Here is a 24,688-nt window from a genome sequence, read left to right as displayed (position 1 = left end):
AACCAAAATATGTCACTCTGTTTGCAGTGTTATAAATACAAAATATAGTGGCCAGCCAGAGATCAAGGTGACCACAACAATGATGGCCCGTGTGTGTTGAGGGTCCACCGTCGTTTTCGGAAATCAAAGAAAGAAAAAAGGAAAAAGATCAAAATTGCAAGTCATCTATATACACATTACTTATAGAATTTCAAGTGCACATTTCCATACATTATATGCTGTTGTCCATTATCATCTATGTCATACGCCTCTGTTGTCACAAAAGTTGACAATCACAAAGATGTTTGTCCTTATTGTTGCATGGTTGGTTTGATACTTAATATTTTGGATATCTTCCCTATTTACAGAGCAAGTGATATCTACCCTCAAGCCACTGGGTACATCCAGAAGCGCCCAACTGAAAAATAAATTATAAAAATCACATGGGACTAGGCAGTACCGCAATACTTGATGCAAACTGTGCGCGTTCAGTGCAGTCATCTACTCCCACCAAAGTGCTTCTGAACAAACTCAAATCATGCTTTATAACAACATGGGTATGTTGCTAAGAAATTTAACAAGACAATGGAACCCGCTCCATATTCGATATGCTGCTGTATTACTGCTCATATTGCGTTAATGAGACTCTACAAAGAATACCTCCAAGGTGATTAAGAATGGCTTAAGGCAGGAGTGCAGTAAAACCCATAAGGGGAATGGGTGCTGGGAACCAATATCGTGATGAAACACCGTAGGAGGGGCACAGTGTGGTCAGTATGGAGAACGTCTCGATAGCTCTAGTCATAGTGAAAAACCGCCATCACAACTTTTAATCAGGTGGATAGAGTCCTTCCTCTCAGGGCGCTCGTTCCAGGTATGGGATGGCAATTACCACTCTACCACCCTCCCCCTTACGAGCGGAGTCCCCCAGGGGTCGTCACTAAGCCCTACGCTGTTTAATGCTTATATGGCCCCTCTCGAAGATGTGGTTACTCCCTTCGGGATTAAAATAGTGAGCTACGCGGACGACACGCAGTTGGTCGTCTCACTCTCCCAACTGGACAACCACCCGGATAATCTGTCAAACTGCCTCACGGAAATTCACAACTGGATGTGCGAGTCATCGCTTAAATTAAACGGGTCAAAGACCGAAGTCATGCTCATGGGTAAGCAATGGGCTACCATCCCCTCATCGGTATGGCCAGAAGTGTTCGGGGAAATCCCCACCCCGAAACAAGAAATTAAGACCTTAGGAGTCTGGCTAGACCCCGAGCTATCGATGAAAACCCAAGCATCCAAAACAGCAGGTACCTGCTTCGGTCTTTTGCGCACCATTCGCAGGATCTTCCCACTACTTCCGCCCCTATCTAGGAAACTCCTAGTCCAAGGTCTGATCCTTGCGCGGTTGGACTACAGCAACATGGTATACCTGGGAGCTCCAGAGGCTACCATGGCTAAACTCCAACGCACACAGAATGCAGCCGCCCGACTACTGATGAACCTCCCCTCCAGAGTATCAGCCAAACCAGCAATTAAGGCCTTACACTGTCTCCCAGTTCGTCAAAGGGTCGAATTTAAGACCCTGTGTACTGCACATAAACTGCTGAATGGTTGCGGCCCTGCTATCCTGAGTGACCTGGTCACTCCCTACAAGGCCCCTAGGTCCCTTCGCTCGGAGAATGAGCATCTGGCCAATATTCCCAGATACAGGAAGACATGTACCGGTGGCCGGCGCTTCTCCGTGAAGGCATCCGCCGGGTGGAACTCACTCCCTCGCACCCTGAGGCTGGAACCCAGCTATCGGATTTTCAGGAAAAAACTGAAAACGCTCCTATTCCCAAAATAAAGTCCCCTCCTTTTTCCTCTTATCTCCTCTGGTTTCCACAAACAACATAGCGCGGGGATGCCCTCGGGTCACCAGGCGCTTTACAAATCGCTAAATAAATAAATAAATAAATAAATTAGCACAACTGAAAATGAAGGGGGCAAGTGAAAAAGAAAAAGGATGGGAGAAAAATAGCTGACTCATAGAATGAAGTGGTAATGTGTCCTTTGCCGTTACAGACCCCAGTCACGTTCCAGGACGTTGTTGCCTGTTTCACTGAAGAGGAGTGGAAGCTTTTAAACGACTGGCAGAAGGATCTTTACAACAGCGTGATGAAGAGAATCCACCAAGCCTTGAGTCCTCTTGGTAAGCTTACGCTGACTTGTAAAATATTGGGCATGATTCCAGTTTCACTTCATTGGAGCTACTTTGATAATATGTGTGGTTTGTCAACAAGAATCGAAGGTCACTACAATTCCAGTCTGAGTATCATTATAAGAACATTGCAACTATAGGTGCTGGAGCTGTAGTCCTGAAGGTGAATTACGATTTAATATGTCTTTAAACAATTTTTATCTTGTCCGATTTGCTGTGTGTTCAAAGTCAGAAATGAAATGTCAGTATAGTGTTATGACTGCTGCTTCCTTTAACATGGAGAGTGGTGTGTGTTTACTTTTCTTTCTCTTACTGCAATCTTACTCTTTCTCTTACTGTGACAATCTTGCTGGTGTGAAATGAAGGATGTTGTTTCCTTCTAACACACAACAAAATTTAAATACCAATAAATGAACTGTACAAATATTTCAAAATAAACAGTTAGACAAGCAAAAATGAAGCAAGATTTTCTCATTCTGGAGTATGACAGACAATAAGATTTTATTTGGATTAGAACAAATCAAGATAGTTTACTTGGTGATGTACAGATGACAAATATTCACTGAAACCTAACTTCTACACTTTATTGTTTGTGCATTATATAGTTTTAGCAGTAAAATGGCATGCTTGTGCAAATGTTTTGGTGCATTCAATGGAAAAATTTGCTGTCTGTAAATGACTGTGTGCTACCACACCATGCTTTAGTACTAAATGTATGACAGTGTGCTCCTAAAAGCAACACCAGCTACATACTACACCCTTATCACTCTCTTGCTGAATTGGCGTGGCTCATTTGCAACACTTGTTCTTTGTGTGATTCTGGATGTTTCAGAATCCCTATGAGTTCAGTGATGTAACATTCATGGCAGCAACCCCACTCGGAAAATTGTTCCAGAACCACTGACTGCAACCATCCTGACTCCAATGTATATGCGATTTTTACGTACAGTTTATCGAATGGGACATGCCACATCTTATATACAAAGCAGTGAACAAAACGACTTCCTTAGTTACAGTAATGATCAGTACGCAGTATTTCTTACAATGCATAAGGTCACAATCCCAGACTCTAAAAAGACTGGCTCCAAATATGCCCTGTAAAAATGTCATCATTGCTACCTTGTGATCTCTAAACTTAATTTGAGGTACAGAACTGGGCACTCTGTACAAACAGCTTGCTAGCAGTGTAGGTATGTTCAGGGTCGGCCCCACGTAACAGATGCAGCAGCGGTGCTTGACACTAGTGCCCGCCACATCCCCCTGTCACCCATCCCCCCAGGGCTAAAGCTTCTCTGTAGCTACCCTCCCCCCTCTTCCCCCATGGCATGTGTTGCTGGCACCCTTTTTGTACAGAGTGGAAATTATTAGCTGTTAATACTCCCCAAAACAGTTGAGTTCACATTTCTGCTTGCTTTAGAAACCCTCAATGTTTTAGAATTGTAAATGTCAGCCTACTGTTGCTGGATCACCCACCTGTTGGTTAAGTTATCATCAAAGGACAACCTCTACCCTACAACACTAACTAACCTCTTACCCCATATTTTACTGCGTCAATCTTACCACATAAATATAGAGCTATCACCCTTCGACTTCTTATCTAAAGCCTATACTCACATAGCTGCCAGGCAGCCACATAGCAACCACAATACCTTTCCCTGGCATTTTAACCAACAATTTCTTCCATTCTAGGACTATAGTTTCTCTTTTAAAATTGCAGGCATGGAATCAAAAACCTTGGTGTGCAAAGTGTTATGAGCTAAAAAGACAGAACTAACCAAATGAGTTATCATGTCTATGAGATTCTGTCCACTTCTCCTTTAGGCACTTTATGTGACAGGCTGAGTTTCTCCAAGCTTCGTCCCATCAGCCCCTCTGAGAGACAGCCTCATCACACTCTGGCACAATCTTGCTTCCCATATTAACCCTCTGGGAATCACTGTCCTGACATCAAGGTCATCCATCAGCACCCACACCCATATGACAAGCTGACCTCCTATCAGCTTTTATTTATTTATTTTACAAGTTTTATATAGCGCTAGCAGGACCAAAGGTTTCAGAGCGCAAAATCTTTACATCAAGGTAACAAGATATAACAACTCTGTGAATGTTTAACCTCAAGGTAACGAGATAAATCAACTCAGATCACATCAAGTCAAGTCAGTGGTTGAGTACAGGAGAGGAGAAGTTGTGGGGGAGGTTCAAGGAGATCTGAACGTGGAGATGTTGTTTCATTGAGCGGTTAATGATCAACTATTTGAGATGCCAGTTCATTAAGAGCTCTTTTTAACTGTCTCTTGAAGCATGGGAAGGAGGAGTTGGTCCTGATATTTATTGGTATGTAGTTCCAGATTTTTGGGGCATTGCTTGAAAAAGAGTGAGCCAGAGTTTTTTGTTTGTGGGCTTTGGGCGGGATGAGGAGCATGGTGTTTGAGCTTCTGAGGTTTATTTTCTGTCCTGCCCTTTTGAGCTTGGAGGTGAGGTAGGCTGGTTTTCTGGTGTGTAGGGCTTTGTGGGTAAGACAGGTTGTTTTAAAGCTGCATTGAGCTTCAATCAGGAGCCATCTCAGGTCTTTCAAGGCTGGGGAGATGCGGTTGGATTTTTCGATTCTTCTGACCATTCTGGCTGCTGCGTTGAGAGTGGTTCTGAAGGGCGCAAAGTGGGATTTGTGAGACTGGCATTCCGGTAGTCTAACCACAACAGCATCAGCGCTTGTGAGGCAGATTTTAGATCTTCCTACGGTAGGTAGGGTTTGATTTTGTTCAGAAGTTTCAGGTTGTAGAAGGCACCCTTCGCATTGTACTTAATATGAACTTTCATGGTCAGTTTGATGTACAGAGTGAACCCTGGAGATTTGACAGAGTCGGCTAGTGAGAGCGTCAATGGATTTTATCCGTTCTAGCATCTGGGCGGGCTGCTCTGTATGTGATATGAGTAGAATTTCTGTCTTGTCTTGGTTGAGCTTTAGGTGGTTGCGAGATAACCAGTGTTGGACTTCTTTGAGGGTGGCATTTAATCAGTGAATGTCTTCAAATGAGGAGATTCCCATGTAGAGCTGGGTGTCATCCACTTCTAAATGGAAGGGGATTTTAGCTTGGTTGAGGATGGCGGTGAGAGGTTCCATGTAAGAGGACAGAGCCTTAGGGGACCCCTGGGATTATTGCAGTATTATCCGAGGTCTGATTGTCTTTTTAAAAGTTTTGATCGTAGTTATGTATAAAGGATGCAAACCAGTGTAAAACCACTCCAACCGCACCAATGACTTTTTTTAAGGGAATCCAAGAAGAGCTTGTGGTCGACTGTGTCGAAGGCCGCCAATAGGTCTAGGAGAATAAACAGGCAGGGGCTGTAAAGGTCATCTACTATTTTCAGAATGGCTGCTTCCGTGCTGCATCCTTTTCTGAAGCCCGATTGGTGGAGGTCCAGGAGATTGTTGTTTTTGATGTGTTGGTCAAGCTCTGTGAGAACGCATCTCTCTAGAGTTTTGGCTAGGAAGGGGAGATTGGAAACTGGTCTGAACTTATTGAGGTAGTTCGGGTCTGCTCCCGTTATTTGATTCTTGGCGTGACTTGACAGAGTTTGAAGCAGACTGGCATTACTCGAATTTTCAGGGAGCTGTTTATTATCTTAGTCCAGAGAGGTGTTAGGGCTTGGTTTTGGCCATGGAGGCTGGGAGTGGGTCCTCAAAGTTGGAGGAGGGTTTGCATGTAGCCTGCAGAGAAAATATGTCTTCCTCCGTGAGTGGGTTGAAAATCTTCCAGCTTCTCTGGTTTATGTGGGACCCTGGGGTTTGGATGCTTTTGATGTTGCCCTGAGGGGTGATCGTTGCTAAGGAGGGTGAGGAGTGAGAGGGGAGGTTTTTAATGACGGGCTTGGAGGTTTGTTGATTGATGATATTAAAGAGCTCTTTTGGGTGGTTTTTGCCCTTATCGAGAGAGTTGCGCAAGAAGGAGGCTTTTTCATTCATAATGTGTTTTTTTTTAGTTTTTGCATTCCCTCCTGAGCTGGTCCAGGTGTGCTGTGGATAGATTTGTTCGTCAGAGTCTTTTGGCTTCTTTGAGCTGTCTTTTTTCAGTGTTTAGGTATTTGTTGAACCAGGCTCTCGAGGGAGTGTTTCTCACCTTTTTCAGTTTCAGTGGTGCTCCTTGGTCCAGGATGAAGGACATTAGTGAGTTGTAGTGGGTGGTGAGTTCAGCTGTTGAGAGGTTTTCTGAGGAGGGGGGCAGTAGAGACGCCATTTCTTCTTTAAGGTCTTGTAGCGGAACTTGTCTAATGTTTTTCTTCCATTGGAGGGTTTTTTGCGTTCGAGCTGGAAGGGGAGATGCCATGATGTGAAAAAAGAGGAGGTGATGATCTGACCAGTCGACAGGGAGGATGTTGTCAATAGTTAGTACATCTTACTGAGCTATGATGACGTCCAGGGCTGCGCCTTTAATGTGGGTGCTACCTTTGCAATGCGGTGACAGGTTGTTACTGAGTAATAGGTGGTTGAGGGATTGGATTAGGGTGTTGGTTTGATCATTCCAGTGAAGGTTGTGGTCATCTAGGATGATGTTGTTGGAATTTGAGAATGAGCAGTGTGCAATCAAATCTGCTAGGTATTCGCCAAACGATAGTGTGTCAACCGGTGGGTGGTAGAGGAGGTGATAGTTCATTGTTATGTTGCCTTTCATCCTTATGTGGAAGCTGAAATGTTCGAATGTACTGTTGAAGATGGTGTCTGCTGCACTCACATTGATGCCATTTCTTTGTTATATAAATAATGGCGATGCTTCCACCTCCTTTCTGTCTTTCCTGATGAATGAGAATCCTGATGGAACTAGCATGTCTATGATCGGATAGGAGGAATCATTTAGCCATGTTTATGTAATGAATGCAATATCAACTTTGTGATTTTAGATTGTTTCTGCTATTTCTCTTGCATATCTGGTTGATGATCTGCAGTTTATGAGCATGCATTTGTTCGCTCTGAGGTCAGTTAGATTTTGGGGGGGAAGAGGTCAGTGGGACATTGACAAGATGCTCTGGCAATCTAGTGGTTGATTTTGGTGTGGGGTTTCTTCCTAGTCCCATGATAACCTGGATTTTTGATGAGGTGTTGTGCCTATTATATGTCGGCCTGTAGGATTTGGCTAGCTCCTCCACCTCCCTCAGTGACAGGATGGGTCTTGTTCTTTTAGGCCTCAGGGCTTTGCTGTTGAGGGGTGTTGTGGTCCAGCTGCCTGGTTGTGTCTCCGCTCTGCTAAAGATTTGTGTGCTGTTGCGTGTAAGGGACAGTGAGGGTGCTGAGTGGGAATTAAACCCATGTTTAGGTTTTTTGTGATTAGGTTGAGCTCTTGTAGTAGTCTTTCTAGTTGGTTCTCTATGCACTTTAGTCGCTCATTTAGTTTGTGCATGAACATTGGCTTTTGCGTGGAGGAAGTGCAGGTGGGTTGTTTCTTGTTGTGCAGGGGGCTGTCTCTAGTTTGTGTCCCTGAATCGGAGAGTTGCTTTATTTTGTGGGAGGTGGGGTTGATCCGAGTCCTTGAGTGCATGCCTGTGTAAACTGTAGTCAGGCACTCAATGGGGTAGCAGTTAGAGGTGTTGCTTAGTTCTTTTTTAATAGAAGTGGGGCTGGTGCGTGAATCAGGTCTGTCCGTTTGGGACCGTGTCCTCAATGTATTGGTGTGTGCAGAGGGTAGGCAGTGAGGGTTGGGGTCATGGGCAGCTTTGTTTACATCCTGAGACGTCTGAGAGAGAGGGACTGAGGACTGCGAGGGGGAGTGGGTTAGAGTTTGGGGAGGGTTGGGAGGGGGGATTAACGGAGGTGACCTGACCTAAGCTGGTGTTGTGATAAGAGCTAGTTGGTGGGTCCATCATATTTACTAGAGGTAGTCATGCGTATCAGTGACTTCCCTGTTCTATTGGGTTCTATCCTTATTGGGGTGGGGGTAAGGTGTACAGTGAGGGAGTGAGCAGAATTTGTGGTGTGAGACGTGAATGTTTCAGTGAGGTGAGAGTGAGTGGCAGGGCAGAGAGTGGGGTTCGTGGTGTGACTCAGGAATGTTTTATTTTGTTTTGTGTTCTGTGGGGGAGAGTGGCTAAAGGGGGAGTAGATTTGCAGCCTTGAGATGACATTTTTTAGCATGGGAATGTAGGAGAGTAGGATCTGCTTCACATGTTTACCCCCACCTTTTGCTGGTGTTTCACTGTTTTTCGACTTAAGTCTGGCTGGGACCCTGCTATTCAAGGCCCCAGCCTAGCTGCTTCCTCTCTAAAATGATTCCATGTACTTTAGGTACAGTTCAGATTGGATTTGAGGTGCCCTTATAAGTCCCTAGTATATGGTATACTATGTACCCAGGGCATAGGTACCCCAGAGGCCTACCAGGGGCTGAAGCATGTATTATGCCACCCCTGGAAAGCCACCCAAAATGACACCACAGGTCTGCTACTGCAGCCTGGGTAAGGTGGTGCATGCACCCCTTACAGAGATATAGGTTCACTATATCTCACCATATACTGCACATACAAACCTATCAGTCACCTCTATGGCAGGCCTTATCAATCCTAAAGGCAGGGTGCTGGATTATATGTGAGGGGGTGCCCAGGCATGAGCTGAGCCCCTCTGCAGCCTTCGGAATCTCTTCTCCAGGGTTGTCAGTAGTGCAGCCTGACCATATACTCTTAAGTGCATTATAACCCAACGGTAAATGCTAACTTGGACTGGCTGCACAGAAACTTGTTGTGCTTGGTGTCAAACACCTTGGAATCATACCCCCATACCAGTAACTGGTGTGGGAGTATGATCCCACCCTTCTAGAGGGAGAGACATGACAGCACTGGTATACCCGGTAGAAACTTAATAGAGCCCAGGCATCACAAAAGGGATGCTGCAGCCACAGACACAAGTCTGACCTCCTACTGCTGACCGAAACTCCAGCAGGGGAGGCCTGGGCAATAGGTTTCCTGTCACAGGGAGGTGTGACCCGCAGCCCTCGTGAGTAGCGTGGAACCGGAACTCCTGGTCACCGTGCATTTCTGCAAGCGCATTGACTTCTCTTGAAGTCGTGCTTGGGCTGACTTGTAGCCCTCACCTCGAGCACTGAATCCACCGAAGATTGTCATTCCGAGTGACCCGTGGGCCTCCATTTTGTGTTTCGTCTCAAGGTCCCTTCGTGATCCCTGGTCCGTTGACTGGTGGGTCCCTGAGGGGGCAACTTTGAATTTCCATGGGCTTCCCTGGTTGCTCCAGACGTGCCCCGACTCCCTACCAAGTGGTGAGTCCCACAGACCTTGCTGGACTGCACCGAAGCATCTTTCTCGTTTCTGCGTGGGTTGCTGTTGCCAAGGCTTGTTGTGTCCAATCCGGGCACTGACGCCGCAGCACTCGACATCCTTCGTGGGTCAGCTCGAATCAAGCTCCTGGTCATCCTCGACGCCTCCTGGTCCTCGTGGCTGAAGAGTCAAGCTTCACCTCTTTCACCTGAAATCACCTGACATCGGTGGGCATCTGTCCATCGCCTTCCTGGTCACTGGCTAGTGATCCAGACTCTGTCCCCTCTGCTTTCAGTTTCTTCTCCTCTTCGATGCAGGCTTGGATCTCTTCGGCCACTTCGCATCTTCACGGCAGCAGCATCCTTTATCAGCTCCCATTGAAATCGACGACGTGACCCTACACTTATGCACCTGGCTTCCCTGGGTGAGGTAACTCGAGTACTCCGGTGCTTCCGTGGGTGCTAGGCCTAGAACTTCCTAAGTCCAAAAGGGTTTGGTCCTGGCTCATATCTAAGTGTCCCTAATCTTTAAAAATCTAACTGCGACTTTCCCTATAAAAGCTAATGGGAGCTCGCGGCTGTGTTCACACACTTCACTCGGCCCCCGTGGGTCCCCTGTGACACTACTTTGGGTGGTTCCTTGGGGTCCCAGTGATTCTACAGGCTCTAGGCCTTGTGTCTAGTTAAGTCGTGGTTCTTATACCACTATTTTAGTATATGGTTTGGCTCCCCCTAGGGCCTGACGTGTATTTGTGCTATTTTACTGTGATTATTGAAGTGTAACTAATGTGTTTTGACCTCTAGTCTGATAAAGAGACTAGGAGGGTGTGTTTAATAATAAATACATATATTTTATATATATACCTGGTGTGGATATCTTTCATTTGGTGACTCAAGAGATTATAGACTGGTTAAACAAGCTGCTTTACATTCCTTCAAGACTTAGCCTGAAGGCTGCTCTCCATAGCTACCACTAGGATAGCTTTCAATAAAAGATGTCTTTACCCTATAACCAATAAGGGGTTGTTTGGACTAATACAAGGTGCCCACTATAACTAGTGGACAGTATATATCAGGCCAAGATTCTCACAGGGAATATAGATTCAGAAGTGCGTAAGGTGTCGTTATTGGCTTGTAATATGATTCCCATTTTTGAAGATGGTTGCGGTGGCTTTGCTTTTAAACATGGGTGAGTTAGAGAATGTTAATTTACGTCTAAGGTGAGGTGTTAATGGCTTCAATAATGTGCAGGTATTATGCTAGGGTTGCTGTCCATTGCGCAGGACGGGTAGTGAAAAAGATGAGGTCCATTCTCTCAGCTCCTTTATTAGCATTGTGGTAGAAGTCCGTGATGAGTACTTCAGGGTGTTGCTTAATCAGTTTATGTTTGACGTTTTTGGCTGCTGTGGTAGAAAGTTTGGGGGGAGGGTGATGGAGAAGGAGTATGGACTGTGAGTTTCCAGGAGGGCAGGAGGTGTAGAGGGGAGCAGGACCGCAGTGTTGTGTGGTAAGGCATCTTAGTTTGGTCAGGGGTGCAGTGCGGTGGCGTATCGTAGTAAGGCATCACAGCATGGTCAGGGGGTGTCAAGCAGAATATGGTAAATTAGGATTAATGGTTGACCACAGACGTCCAGCGCATCTTGAAATTGTGGTAGATGTTAGTTAACTGCCTTTGTAGGGGCTATGGGGTAAGGAGAGTGTAGTTCCACCTTTTATTAATTATGATAGGGAGGGTTCCTCATAGTAGAGGCGAGTGGCGGAGGTTGGCTTGAAATAGTACTTGGGCCATTGCAAGATGGCTGTTCTTATTCAATGCTTGGTATATCCAGCTTTCATATTGAGTGGGAAGTCCTTCTTTTCTTTCATTGAGGCTGTGATTTGTTTCACTGCTGGTGCCATTTTGTGAAGAGATCCCTTATGTCAAGGAAGGCGGGAGGTATCTCAAAATGGAAAGCAGGTCCCTGTCAGGCAAAACCTTCCTAGAGAAGAGTGCTCCCGCCGCTGAGAATTGGCATCGGCCTACGTGGCGACAGATAGAAGCAACGTGATTGCCAGCAATGTGGGTGGGACAAAAAGTGACGGGTTCAGCGCTGGAGGCTGTCGAACGTTGTGCAGGGCGGCTCTCGCTGATGTGCACATGCAGCTGGCCAGTACCGCTTTGGGGGCCAGTGACGCCTCTGTGCATATGGGCTGGCGGAGCGGCAATTATGATCTGGAGTGGTGGTGAGTAGGGCGTCAGCCTCCTGCTAAGTCCATGGGACCGGGGACTGCTATCAAGGTGCAGCCAGGGCAGGGTCTAGATAGGCGCACTCACCTGCTTTATTGTCTCCCTGCTATATGTCATCTACTGCCGTAGTCAGTCTATTGCCCAGCCGCAAGAGCGGTTGGCAGGCTGGACAGTCGTTGGGTGTGGGAGAAGCTTTCGGGACACTGCCTGCACTGTGCCTCGATAAGAGCACCTATCTCGAGTCCTTACTGAGCACGTTCACGGGCATTCCTCAGGCCAGTCGCAGGTGTGAGCAGTGGTCCCTATTTTGAGCATTAGCAAGGAGCGGCTTACCATTTCTGTGAACGAGGGCTGGTCGCGGCTCTTGGGCACCACATGCTAAAATGCCATCAATTTCCACATGTAGCAAAACACATCTCAGTTATGGTACATTATTCATGTTGTTAATACAATCATTCCGACCCCATATTTTAACAGTTTAGTAGATCCTGCTATTTTGGCTAGGCTAGGATACTGGTACTATGATCATCAAGTGCTCCCGTATGCATCCGTCGCAGTTCCTTCAACAATTTAAGGTGCAGGAAGGGCTTCCAACACTGCCCACATACAGGAGGGTAAAGCGGGGGGGCAAAGGGCATCTCCTCTGCCACAAGCCTGCATTCTCATGGTCTTCACGGGCCCCCAAGGGCCCACTCTGCAGCCGTGACCTCCGCTCTTGTGCATTGCTTCTCACCAGGGGTTCTTGGGCCTGATAATGGTTTCCAATTGCTCTTGCCGAATAGCTCTGCTGCACACCTAATAGGGAATCTGTTGCCCTGGATGGCATATCGTTAGCGCGATGTATTCTCAGCTGGCCACAGGTTTTTGCAGGTTGGGGTCGTTTGGGTCGCACCAGACTGCTCTGACAGAGAGGCGATGTTGCTCAAGGTTAGCAGGAGCACCGCGGCTTCACAGTTACCTCACCCACTCGGGTAGTGACTGGTGCCTTTCCTGCCCCTGGCATTTGCGCATTTGTCGGTTAGCAGTGCTTATCATAGATGTGCTTACTAAGGTTACTTAATGTCGGTGTGGCAGGGTTACGGGAGTCCGATAGTCGCTGCATCGCCTCACCCGCTCGCCATTTTGGGCTTGGCGGCCTCACGCTCAGCACATCAGTTGCGGGCTCTATTTAGTTTAGTTCTTAGTTTCAGCAGCTGATTTCTCAGCCAGCATTATTGAATAGGTTTCTGACATGCCTGGGTGTTCTTTTGCAAAAGGTATAGGGGCTGAATGTTGGATTAAATGCTGGATAAAGGCTCAAGGTCAGCAGAGTCGCACTAGGGTGTCGCCATCTTGCCTCCCATCAAAACAAAAAGCATCTGGTGGCTTCGGTTTGGTGGCATGCCGAGTTCCTTTTTGCTCTGTGCTTTAATTAGCAATACAATTGAGTGATGGGCTGAGATCACTCAGTCTCTGTGCTGTCTTATTGGCACCTTTGGGTGACAGGCTGAGCTTTATTAGGCTATGTGCATTATCTTGCATCACCTCTTTCAGGTATCAATCTGAACTTTGCTAGACCAAGCCCTCCTGCCGCTATCCTATCTCCATTCTGTGATGACATGCTGGACTCCATTTGGCCATGTGATGCTCTCAGTCAATTACTCCCAGGTGATGGACTGAACGATTGAAACTATGTGCTCTCCCTCATCTGCACCCTCCTGTGATAGGTTGAGCTCCCTCGGTCCGTGTACAGCATCTGCCCTCACCATTCCAGTAGGACAGGATGTGCTCCCTGAGGCCTATCCCATTCCTAGCCTCCTTTAAAGAGCAATACCTTCTCCCTCAGGCTCAGGTCAACTCTCTGTTCAACTACCTTTGAAAACAGATTGATCTATTTCACTTTCGGATTACAAAAGTAGCCCGGTATTGGACAAGATTTTTCTTCGGCCTCCCTGGTTATCGTACTGGGCTCCCCCTGCTTAGAGCTCCGTTCTCCAATCAACACTGTTGAGTGACAGGCTGAGTTCTCTCAGGACCTTTCAAAACACCCTTCAATGACATGATAGCCCTTCTGCTCTACTAACAGAACAGAACTGTGTGGTGAATATATGGACTACCTTAGACCAAAACCTGCTTCTCAACCCCATTACCTCTGCTGGTTGAGTGTCGTGATTGTCTGCTCTATACAATTTGTGCTGTAGTCATGCCATAGTTCAGTGATTGTCATATTGATCAATATGTGATGCACCTCCCCAGGCCATTATACTTTGAGTATCCCTAATGAATTTGTAATGTTCTTTACAGGACACAAACTGATTGCTACATCTGATCAATATGTAGTATTTTCCTGTATGTCAGGAGAGCGGTTGTCTCCTCTAATTATTTTAAAGTATTCATCTACAGATCAGATGAGTGGTTTCCTCCTTCTAATATTTGGTGTTCACTTGCAGACCATTGTGAAGTGATTGTATTTTCTGATCAATTTGTGATGTTCCCTACGCGGGCCAGTGATAAGCGATTTTCTTCTGTGAGTGATATGGTATTATCTTGCAGTTGCAAGTAGACTTGATTTTCTCCTCTTATTAATCAGTTGTGTTTTGCAGAGGAGGGCAAGGTGATTGTTTGCTCTGTTCAATAAGCGGTATTTTTGCATGCTGAAGATAAATGGTTGTCTCCTCTGATCACTTTACAGTACTTTCAAGAAGATGCAGCTGTAATACTTTTCTTGTCTGATCAGTGAGTGGTATTCTGTAGGCCCGAGCGGCACTCTTGTCTTCTATGATTGGACTACAGCAGTGGTTCTTAACCTGTGGTCTGCGGGCTCCTGGGGATCCGCAAAGCCTACTCAGGGAATCTGCAACTGGTTAGAAAATTAAAGATCATAAAAAATGTTTAGCCCAGGGTCCCCGGCTTCAAGTAATGACTCAGTGGGGATCCCATCATTGCAACAATGATTACGTGGGGATCCACACGACTCATAAGGTTAAGAACCACTCATCTTCAGCATTCTCAGCGAAGTCTAATCAGAGTCGTTGTCTCTTTAGACACATTCATGGTGTTCCTCTGCAGAGTAGGGAGGAAGTCATTTTTCCTGTCAATCAATTTTCAATAATCTCCTTCTAGTGAAGGTGATGTGCTCATCTCCGTAGATCAGTTCATGTCAGTAAAAACAGCAGTTTTCAAAATATTCCATTCACTTGAACTTATGGTTGTGTGCTTTTCTGTCACTGTCGCTTCCATGTTGTACTTCTTTTTTTTCTGTATAGGTGATCATTGTAAACCTTGGTAAAGAGTTATTTGTTTTCAGTCAGTTGTGTCTCAGCGCTGATTTTGAATAATTCTGTTTACAGGCATACAACCACATGAAGAAGGCTCATTGAATCCATCTGCTGAATGCAATTATTGAAGGGAATGCTAGCCTGGAGGACCACCTTTAACCCCCCCCCCCCAGACACACACACAGATCTTTGAAAGGGCACACTGGCACACACATCACACTCACACAAGCCATCACAATAAACTGTCTCACAAAATAAACACCATAACGCCATCCCACCCAGACAATCGCACACGCTGTAAGGGAAGCTTTTACTGCTGCTCCCTATTCTGTACCTATGAGAACTGTGCACTCCTGCAGGAGGCAGCTGTTGATCTTTGAAAGTGGTGAGGTGCAGCATGTAACCCAAAAAGAGGGTTTGGGTGTTGGGTTTGGGGGGGATGCGGGGTTCTCCTCCTGATGAAATCTTGGAAAGAAATGTATGAAGTAGTGCATTTAAAAGCACAAATTTCACAAAAAAAGGTATTTTCTGTGTGTGCCTTCCGAATGAAGCCCGATGCTCCCCAGGAGTTGGCCCCATTAATTGAAAAAGTGCAGGAGGTACCACCTATATGGTAATAATTGCCTCCATTCTACCAGGGGCAACATTTGGTCATGGTGTACCCCCATGCACCATGTGAGTCACTGCCTACATTTACATAAAATATGCCAGTGCAATCATTTTGCTATTAATGTTATATGTGTACAATGAGAGACTTCCATTAAAACAAGCATTGGCATAGCCAATAAGTCTCGCTTTTGGGACCTTATAAGTGTTTAGTTATCCCGCACAATATCCTTTGTGCAACAACATCAACTGTTGCATGGCTAAACACTTATAAGGTCCCAAAAGCGACACCTATTGGCTATGTCAATGCTTGTTTAAATTTGGTAAGTAACTACAGCAGTCTAGAAAAGATTGGACGTGAAAAGTAGATAAAATGAAACCACGTCAGTGGAAACGCGATAATAATAAAAACAGGTTCTTCAACAGGCAAAGTGTGAATTGTTCCATTACTTAACCCTCCTCTCCTTCCTGGTGCCGGTATAATGTTCTACTTGCCTGGCATGGCTAATCTGAAGCACAAAAGCTAAACCGTGCTTAGTATGCATTATGGCAACAGAACAGACGTTCTATCTAGCCTTTGCTGCTGGTGCCAGCAGTAGCCCAATTCATGTTCTTTTGCAGCGTAACAGGAGACATGAGGCACCTCCCGTCCCAACCCTTTAAACTCTACACGTGGTTTCTTTAATTGGATAACATTCAAGCTAAGCCGCGGTTAAAGAACAACTACAACAAAGAATGCCTTCTGTGTATCATGGGCACTGCCAAAACTCCAAACTGGAAATAATGCTTTCTCTTATGGAACAAACGGTTGTTTCCATACATTGATCAGCTGCATAAACTTCGAATTTCTCTCGATTTAAGAAATCTGGACATTTCGCCGTCCAGATGGCAGCCGTGGTAACAAAAGGTAATCTTCTGTGCCTGGTGTTGGTTGAGAAGTGTCCATGGTATAAATCGAACTGTTCTCTGCTTACAAGCGAATATTATAAAACATATTTTGCGTGCACATATATCTTGTACGTTAAAGTGTTTAGTAATGCCTTTTGTTTTGTGTTTCCCTTCACAGCTACTGGTTGTGATTTTAATTGTGCCGGAGGATCTTCATAAGTGGAGATTTCACAAAGCTCCTTGATTAGTGAAAAAAAGGCTGTCAGACGAGATCTTTTGCATGCAAGGAGAATGTCAGCCTTACCTTGGTCATTTGTAACATAATAAGCACAAGCACAATGATTGCAATGTGGGAGCACTGGGGGAAGGGTAGAAATAACGCCTGCGCAACATCTGTCCTTGTGTAACGTACCTGATGCTCATGTAAAGAGCTCCAATAGCTTTGGGTCATAAACCGGCAAAAAAACATCCTGTGATCCTGGGTAAATCACTTAATCTCCCCCTGCCCACCCAAAATGAATGTATCCCTGTGAAACGTAACTGGTGCTCATGTAAAGCGCTCCAATGTATTTAGGGCGAGTTGGCACTAAACAAAAATTGAAATAAGTATTACTGAGGACTCGTGCATTCCTACAGGATCATGAAGACTTTGTGCGTGTGTGTTATAATGCGGGTATATCATGGCGCCATTAATAAAGTTCAATGCTTCGTGAGATTAATGTGCCGATGCTGGCCGCATAAACAGATAGAACTTCTGCTGCTCAAAGAGCCTCTCGAGTTAAAAATTAATGTGACTCTCTGAATATGTGTATTACAAACAGGGTCATTTGTTACCGAAATCTAGGAACTTTCACAACAAGCAAATGGTGCACGCGAAAGTGATCGCGAGCAAGACGTGCGGCCGCCACCGAGAGTTGTGTGCGCACGCACGCAAAAAGAAAATTAAAAACAAGGCATGCAGAGAGGGGAGTTGGGAGTGCAATGAGCAAGGGAGTTGAGAAAAGCATTTGTACATAAACAACAATTTATGGTGCAGAGTTAGAAGGCGAAGCAGGCTTGTAATAAGCAGTATTACAAAAAGAAGGAAAAACAAGACAAGCCCGGCGGAGCGTGGCGCGCGAGCTTGGCGGGGGCGGGGGAGCGCATTCCAGGCGGGGGAGCGGACCCTTTGAAGTGCGATGCCAAACGGATTGCATGGCGGCACGATGCGCGTGATTGTGCGCGTGCTCGCCATGCAATCCGCTTTTCGGAGCACTTTTGGGAGCCCCTTACAATAGTCTCGCTTTGCGATCGCTTACGCGATAGCAAGGCGAGACCTAAAAACTACCATTAGTCTGTCAGAGCCAGCATTTTGCCCCCTATGTGCCAAAAATGAACTCTTATGTGCTAGCACCAGCATTCTGGCATGGGCACCGCATAGGGGCAAAAATTAACTCTAATATACCAGTATTTGCCACTATCAGAATTTTGCCGTGGATGACTCTTATGCCATGAACTACCTCTAGTATGCCCGTGCTAGCATTTTGCCATGGGTGCTCCTTATGCCAAGAATTATCTGTAGTATGCACCAGAGACAGAATTTTTCCATTGATTACTTTTATGCCAGATATTACCTCCAAGCTGACAGCATTTTTCGATGGATACCCCTTATGCCAAAAATTACATCTAGTGTGCCATTGCCAGCATTTTGACATGGGTGCCTGTAACACCATGGAATACCTCCAGTATGGTAGCAATTTGACATGAGTGCCTCTGTAAGCCAAGAACTATGCCAGTGTGCTATGGCCAGCAGTAGACACACAAGCTAACATACACACACACACTCACTCATTCATGCTTACTTAGATTCACTCTCACGCTCATTCTCACTGTCTCTCACTTGCATTCACTAATTATCTGTCTCGCTCTCGCTCTCACTCAGGCTTAGTTACACTTACTGTCCTCCACTCAGACTTATTCTTAAATACATTTCCCTGCTCACTCGCTTCCACTCACGCACTCTCATCCGCAAGCACACCAAACATGAGAGTGGCCTCAAGGTGCTATGAGTTGCCCAGTGCCCTTTACGGTCCTGGGAATGTTGTTAATCGGAGTACGAGTGGTCTGGTGACACTGTATTGTCCTTTGGTCCTGGTATAGCGACTACTACCCACATGCCAGGGCTTTAAGTGTGTTGAAGCATGGAGGCCGGAGTGGACGTGTCCACCTGAGCTCCGGCCTCCACCTAGTGAAATCCGTCACCATCCTGTGCTCCTGTAGACATTACCCTGCATTCCTGGACGCTATCGGGCCACCTTTATTCTGCTGGCTGGTGTGGGAATCTTACTCACGGCGTGGAGGGGCAGCAGCCGGGCAGAAGCCGAGATGTGTTTTCTGGCCGTGGCAACACACGCAAAAGTCCCGGAGTGCCTACTTCCATGCGGGCGCCGGATTGTCTGCCTGCGAGGCGCTGAGCGTGGTGGGGCTTCTTGGCCGCCTGATCACCCTCGTGCCTGAGAGGGAGGGGACTTTAGTGGGCCTAGAGGGGCCTTGATCTGTCGGAGCAAGCCTGGCAGCCGACTGGTAGCCCTGAGGCCTGAATGCGGAGTTGGGGCGCTGGGCCTGCCGGGGCCTCACTGCGGGTGCTTGAGCCAGGCGGGAGACCTGACTTCATGGAACAGATCTGCCTGCCCTGGGCGTCCTCCTCCTTCCACAAGATGGAGCCCAGCATGACCTCAACATCAGCCCGGGAATCCAGCATGCTGCTTCTGCCCACCACCACCCAGCCTTCTACTCCTACGGCATCTCCACCTCGGGGATCCCTAAGGACCCAAGACCACCGCCCCTAAGTGCAACACCACCTGAACGCCTGGCTGAACGACAGCAAGAATGTCATGCTCTGTAAATATGTAATATGTAATTGTCCGACCCTAATCTCTTTTTAAAATATAATCTTGAGTGATTTGCAACTTGTATATATGTAACTCTAACCACTAGTATCTGTAGTTAGACGTATGTACTTACTACCATTCTTACGTGAATTTAGAGTTTTTCTGTTTGTATCTTTTTCTTGAGTGAATTTTCAACTTGTATATATGCAAGTCTAACCACTAGTATCTGTAGTGGAAGTATGTATTTACTACCATTCTTTTGTGAATTTAGAGTTTTTCTGTTTGTATCTTTTATGTAACTCATGTACTCCGAAGTCCTTATGTAATGTAACTGGTCCTTTTGTAAAGTGCTCAGACACATTTGGGTAAAGTTTGCGCTACATAAAATCGCATTAAATAAATAAAAATAAATAAACGAGAGACATGTTCTTAACTTACTTCAGGTGTCTGCGCTGCTTCTCAGCCTCTGGCTACTGAATAGACTAACAGCAGGAACACCACTCCTTCCCACCATCAGCACTTAAGCGAGAATCTGAACGCTTGTGCCTGTGCTGCACACCACCCAACCTGATGCACTGTGCAGACTCAAGTCTTCAACCTCTTGCTTTTTAAGCTAATCCCTTCCCAACACTACATAGGGCGGGGTGAGATGAATGAGAATTCTGACCACGCCCACCACGTGATAAAATGGAAGAGGGTGAGGTGACAGCCCGATTGAAGTGTAGCCTCAGGCACCGCAGTGCATAAGCTTAACGCACCAAGGTCTACATTTACATGTGAGCTTTCAGTGTGTCACTAAATAGGTGGCACCTGAGCATGTTGGGGCCTTGAGTCCAGGACTAAGACATCACCTCGAAAATCTGTCTGATGACTGGTGCAGACACCTCCATGCACCTGCACCAGCCATAGAATTCAGTGCCCCAGGCTGCTTTTAGGGAGGGTCAGCCTTTTTTATGAAATTATATTATTAGAGAAAAATTAAGTATTATTCACAATTGGTATAAAATAGGCCACAAATATGGAGGGCGGTCCCAACGCCCACAAGGTTGAGCTGCACTGGCACCTGCTGGCTGTGTTGTTAGTTTGTTTGTGTGTGTTGAGGAGGCTTGTACTTCTGCTGCATATTCGCTGCCTGTGCTATGTTATAGAAACCTTGGTTAAACTAATTTCACTATACAGAAGGCAAAATTAAAGACCGTGCATATTTAAACATCTTCCCTTTCAGCTTCTTGTACGATATGTCATTGGCTTCATATATATCCTGTGGGCAGCAAACAAACCACTTGATCACTCCCTGACTCATCCTTTTCTCTTTTGTCAGGACTTAAGTAATATTAGTGCTATTAATAGTTCTGTTATAAACTTTGAAAAATAGTATTTAATTATTCTAACTTTAACTTTAGCTCCAGCATACTTGGGGCCAAGTGCTTGATGGTAGGATACGCTGCAGTTCGATTTATTTGATTTAAGATATTTAAATAATTGGAAGTCTATATTTCGGCAAAATATTTTTTTGCATTCTGTTTTCACATTACACCTTTATTTAACACTGGTAACGTTTCCAACAAAATGGACACTAGCTCTCTGTTACAGAGCTGAGCAGCCAGAGATTTACTATGTAGTTTCAATGTTCATTTAGAGCACTTGGATTGTGGTTGGGAAATGGGACTGTAATCGATTTTAATTGTATAGCGTTATGAATACCTTGTAATGTTTTAAATATGTACGAGGTGTTATATTATGTTTATAACCGCTTCTGTATGAATTTTAATGTATGTTTTATGGCAAATGCCGAGAACAATAAATAAATAATATAATTATACTTTGCTAGTTCTACTTCCAAAAACGCATTCGCTACATTTTTTAACTTTTTTTGATTCAAAATAGATTGTGTCGTTACTAAGAAACTTTCAAAAAGTTCCTTGGTACTTGATACCCTGTGGATGGGCTTGCTTTTGAACGTTTGAGCCAGTGTTGTGCAGGCCTGTGGGTGCTGGCAGAGCAATCTGCGGCATAGGATAGATTGGACGGGAGCGGACGTATAGGTTTCGGGACGCATTGATCACAAGTTACAAGGAAACACAACTGTGGTTTCTCCTCCGCCCCTTCCCCCATGGGACAAGTTGTCCAAATTACTAGGGCTTCACTATTGGAAGCAGTTCTAAGACGGTGAAGTGTGACTTATGCCACACTCCCGCAGTGGTTACACATTACCAAATTTGGTAAGAACGGAGCCCTTTATTCTTCTTATCTAGGTCCTGATGAATGCCACGGACCCTTCGGGGCCATCCAGGCAGAAACATGTCGACCATCCACTAGACCATTCACTAGACGGTTGGGAACAATAACCGTCCCAATCACCGTCACACTTGTATTTTAATATCATATAGTTTTCATTTCACATTAAAGAATTGCTACTGATTACTATAATGATTTTTAACCTCACTCACATAGTCACGGGCCCCCACTCAATCCTTTGATAGCTTTATTTCGGTCGATGACCATAAAAGCACAAATAAAATGAACTTAGAAGTGCATCCTTGTCGTCAAGTGTATGCCCGCCCTCTATCAAACGAAGGTTTTGGAGGGCGAGGACTGGTCAATGATGAAGCATGACACCAGGTGGTGTGTGAGACCAGTCCGTATCTTTTTGTGAGATGCCCACACTTACGACGTTCTTGTAACTCGTTTGGGTTATCACACTAGGAGCAGCTCTTTTGTGATGAATATGAGGAGTTTGAATTGTCAGCTTTTGTAGATCAGCAGCTAGTGGAATTCTTTGCAGTGTGGCGTGATCTGTGTGCGACGTTGAAGACCCAGAACGAGCCTAGCTGTGGTGTTCTGGATGGAGATTCCAGCTTAGAGTGTATTTCTGTAGTCTAGTCTGCTTGTGGCTAGGGCTTGAGTGACTGTACGTCTGTTGTCCTTGAGGATCCATGTGAATATTTTCCTGAGGATGCGTAGTATGTGAAAGCAGGAGGAGCTAACTGCATTCACCTCTGAGGCCATGTTGATTTTATCGTCTAAGATGGTTCCCAGATTTCTTTCGTGATTAAATGGTATAGGGGTGGGACCAAGCTCTGATGGCCACCAGGCGAAGTCCCAGAGGGAGTTATTGTTCCCGGAAATTAGCACTTCAGTCTTCTCCAAATTGAGTTTCAGGCAGTTGTTTTTCATCTGTTCCGCTACGCAAGACCATGCATTTGATGAAGATGGATCTGGTTGTGGAGGACTTGTCAGACATTGAGGAGAGAATGAGCTGGGTGCCATTGGTGTAGGAAATAATAGAGATGCCGTGGGTTCTGATAATGTTAGCGAGTGGTGCCATGTACATGTTGAACAGAGTGGGGCAGAGATATGATCCTTGAGCTACTCCATAGATCACGTCATTGGGCTTTGATGTGTAGGGCGGGAGTCTGATTCATAGAGCTAAATTAATAAAAGACAGCAAAACGTGTTTTTGGTTTTGTTTACAGCTATTACAAAGTGCCAGTTTGAGCTTTTCCAATGGGCTGTACGCAGGCCCCCTCGCATCTCATTGATCATTTAAAAAATAAGGCAAGATGGCACCCATGTACAATTGCAGGGGGACTAAAATAAGGACTGGCCAGACGCTGCTAAAATGCCCCACACATGTAAGGTCTGGCGACACTCTTTGATGCAAGGGTGTTTTGGTTCAAGAGAAATTATGTGGCCCTCAGTCCCAGTTAGACGCTGGTCCATCTTGAGCTGTCGGCAGCAGTGACATACCCTTTACATTCTGTGGTGGTGCCATCCTGCTGCGAAACAAACATGCCTAAGTGCCTAACTCAGGGAGGTGGCAAGTGACCCCTCTGTTCTACTGATTGGCTACATTCGAAGTGGCCGATCAGTAGAACAGAAAGGTCAGTTGTGGATCTGATTGGCACTGCCTTACCTCTCTCCTAACGAGATGAAACCACCAGCGTTTCCCACAATGGCACACGAAACAGGCAAGCTAGCACAGGCAGCACCGCGCCGGATATACATGACCACACATACTCATACGGTAGCCTTTATACCTTCTTCTATCCACTATGAAGGGGTAGAAGGAACAATGGTGTAGAAAGGGGGCAGAATTGTTATGAGGAGATTGAGAAGCGGCAAGCTTCTTCCTTCGTTGTACTTTGCCAGTGCCACTCATAGCATCACTTCTGGACACATCAACTTCCACATTTTCTGTCAAGCACTGCAATATGATAAAGCATATTTGCATGAAATGCATCAATGTAATTCCACTGCAGCGAATAGAGGTTTCACTGAGACTGCATTGAAATGCAGGCAGAACCTTTTGCCGGAATCATCTTGTTTGTGCTGTGGAGAAGTGAATGACCAGTGACCGATGGAATTCATTCATCCCATGTCTTTTGTAATCACAAGGATGGGCGAAGGTCTGACAAGTGGAACCGCTGGCTTTGCAATCAGCAAACGGAGGGGGTATGCAAGAATTATGGAGCAGAAATTGAGTTTACCCATTTTACAGAGTTAATATGAATTCTTCATTATGGACACGGGTGCATAACATGCTTTGAGAACAGAGCCTTGGCACGTAAGTAATGTGTTGCTGTCTAACTCATTGGAACTAAATTTATTGACATTTAAAGGACGAAATTCCTTGTTGGGCACTATCTGACCAGCCTTCGTAGGTACTCAGCCACCTTTGGGTATTGACTCTTATGAGCTTTGTTAATTTCACATTTACTGCTCTTCCGTTTCCCTAGTACTTGAAGCATTTAGCAGGGGGACAGTGCACTCTTCTGCACATATCCCCGAGCCGTGCCCACTCATTGAGTTCTACTGCAAGAAAACATCTGGGTTTTTTCGTCATTCTACAGGTAACTGGAGAGTCATCCTCCTTTTATTTTTGCTTTTAATACAGGTCCTCTGATTGCCAGCTCTATCTTTTCTTTGAGAGGCAATGAAAAGCAAAATGTGTGCTGCCGGAGCCATCAATACTCCAGGAGAGGGTGTGGTAGCCATCAGTCCACAAGTAAGTGAGCAGAACTTAAGCAGAGATCTCTATATTTTTTTTACACTGGGTAGTTCTAACTAGGTAATCGTTTCCATACTGAATGTGTTTTTTGTGTTGCTAATAACTTTGGCACCGTTTGATGAATTTTCACGAAACTTTCCCAAAAAGTGCTCTCTTTTGTCTAGCAAGGCCGAGACTAAAGGGGAGCCCCAAAATCCCTATGCATTTCCCATAGACTGCTTTAGTACTGAACAGAATTACACCAAATTTGTTGGGAAGCTAGATCTTGGCCCGCAGATTGTGCTTTTTGTGGTTTGGTGTCAATCCGTTGAGTAGTTTTTGAGAAATAAAGGAACAAAAATACTTGTATATCTGGATCCTCCGAGCGAGTCCTGCAGTAGTCTTGCGGGAGCGCCAA

At 45.6% G+C, this 24,688-nt stretch overlaps 1 protein-coding gene across 2 annotated transcripts in view; it reads left to right on the top strand.

The window, feature by feature from the left end:
• Positions 1–24,688, top strand: part of LOC146866754 (uncharacterized) — a 102,912-nt gene that overhangs the window by 7,375 nt on the left and 70,849 nt on the right. For both annotated transcript variants that reach the window (XM_085601193.1, XM_085601199.1), the window contains exons 2-3: positions 2,044–2,170; positions 24,178–24,288. In XM_085601193.1, the coding sequence (XP_085457319.1) occupies positions 2,044–2,170; positions 24,178–24,288 (238 nt within the window). The remainder of the gene's footprint in view (positions 1–2,043; positions 2,171–24,177; positions 24,289–24,688) is intronic.

This window comes from Triturus cristatus, chromosome 1_2 (genome assembly GCF_964204655.1).
Source record: "Triturus cristatus chromosome 1_2, aTriCri1.1, whole genome shotgun sequence".
Classification (NCBI taxonomy): domain Eukaryota; kingdom Metazoa; phylum Chordata; class Amphibia; order Caudata; family Salamandridae; genus Triturus; species Triturus cristatus.
This window is presented reverse-complemented; position numbering and strand designations above follow the sequence as displayed.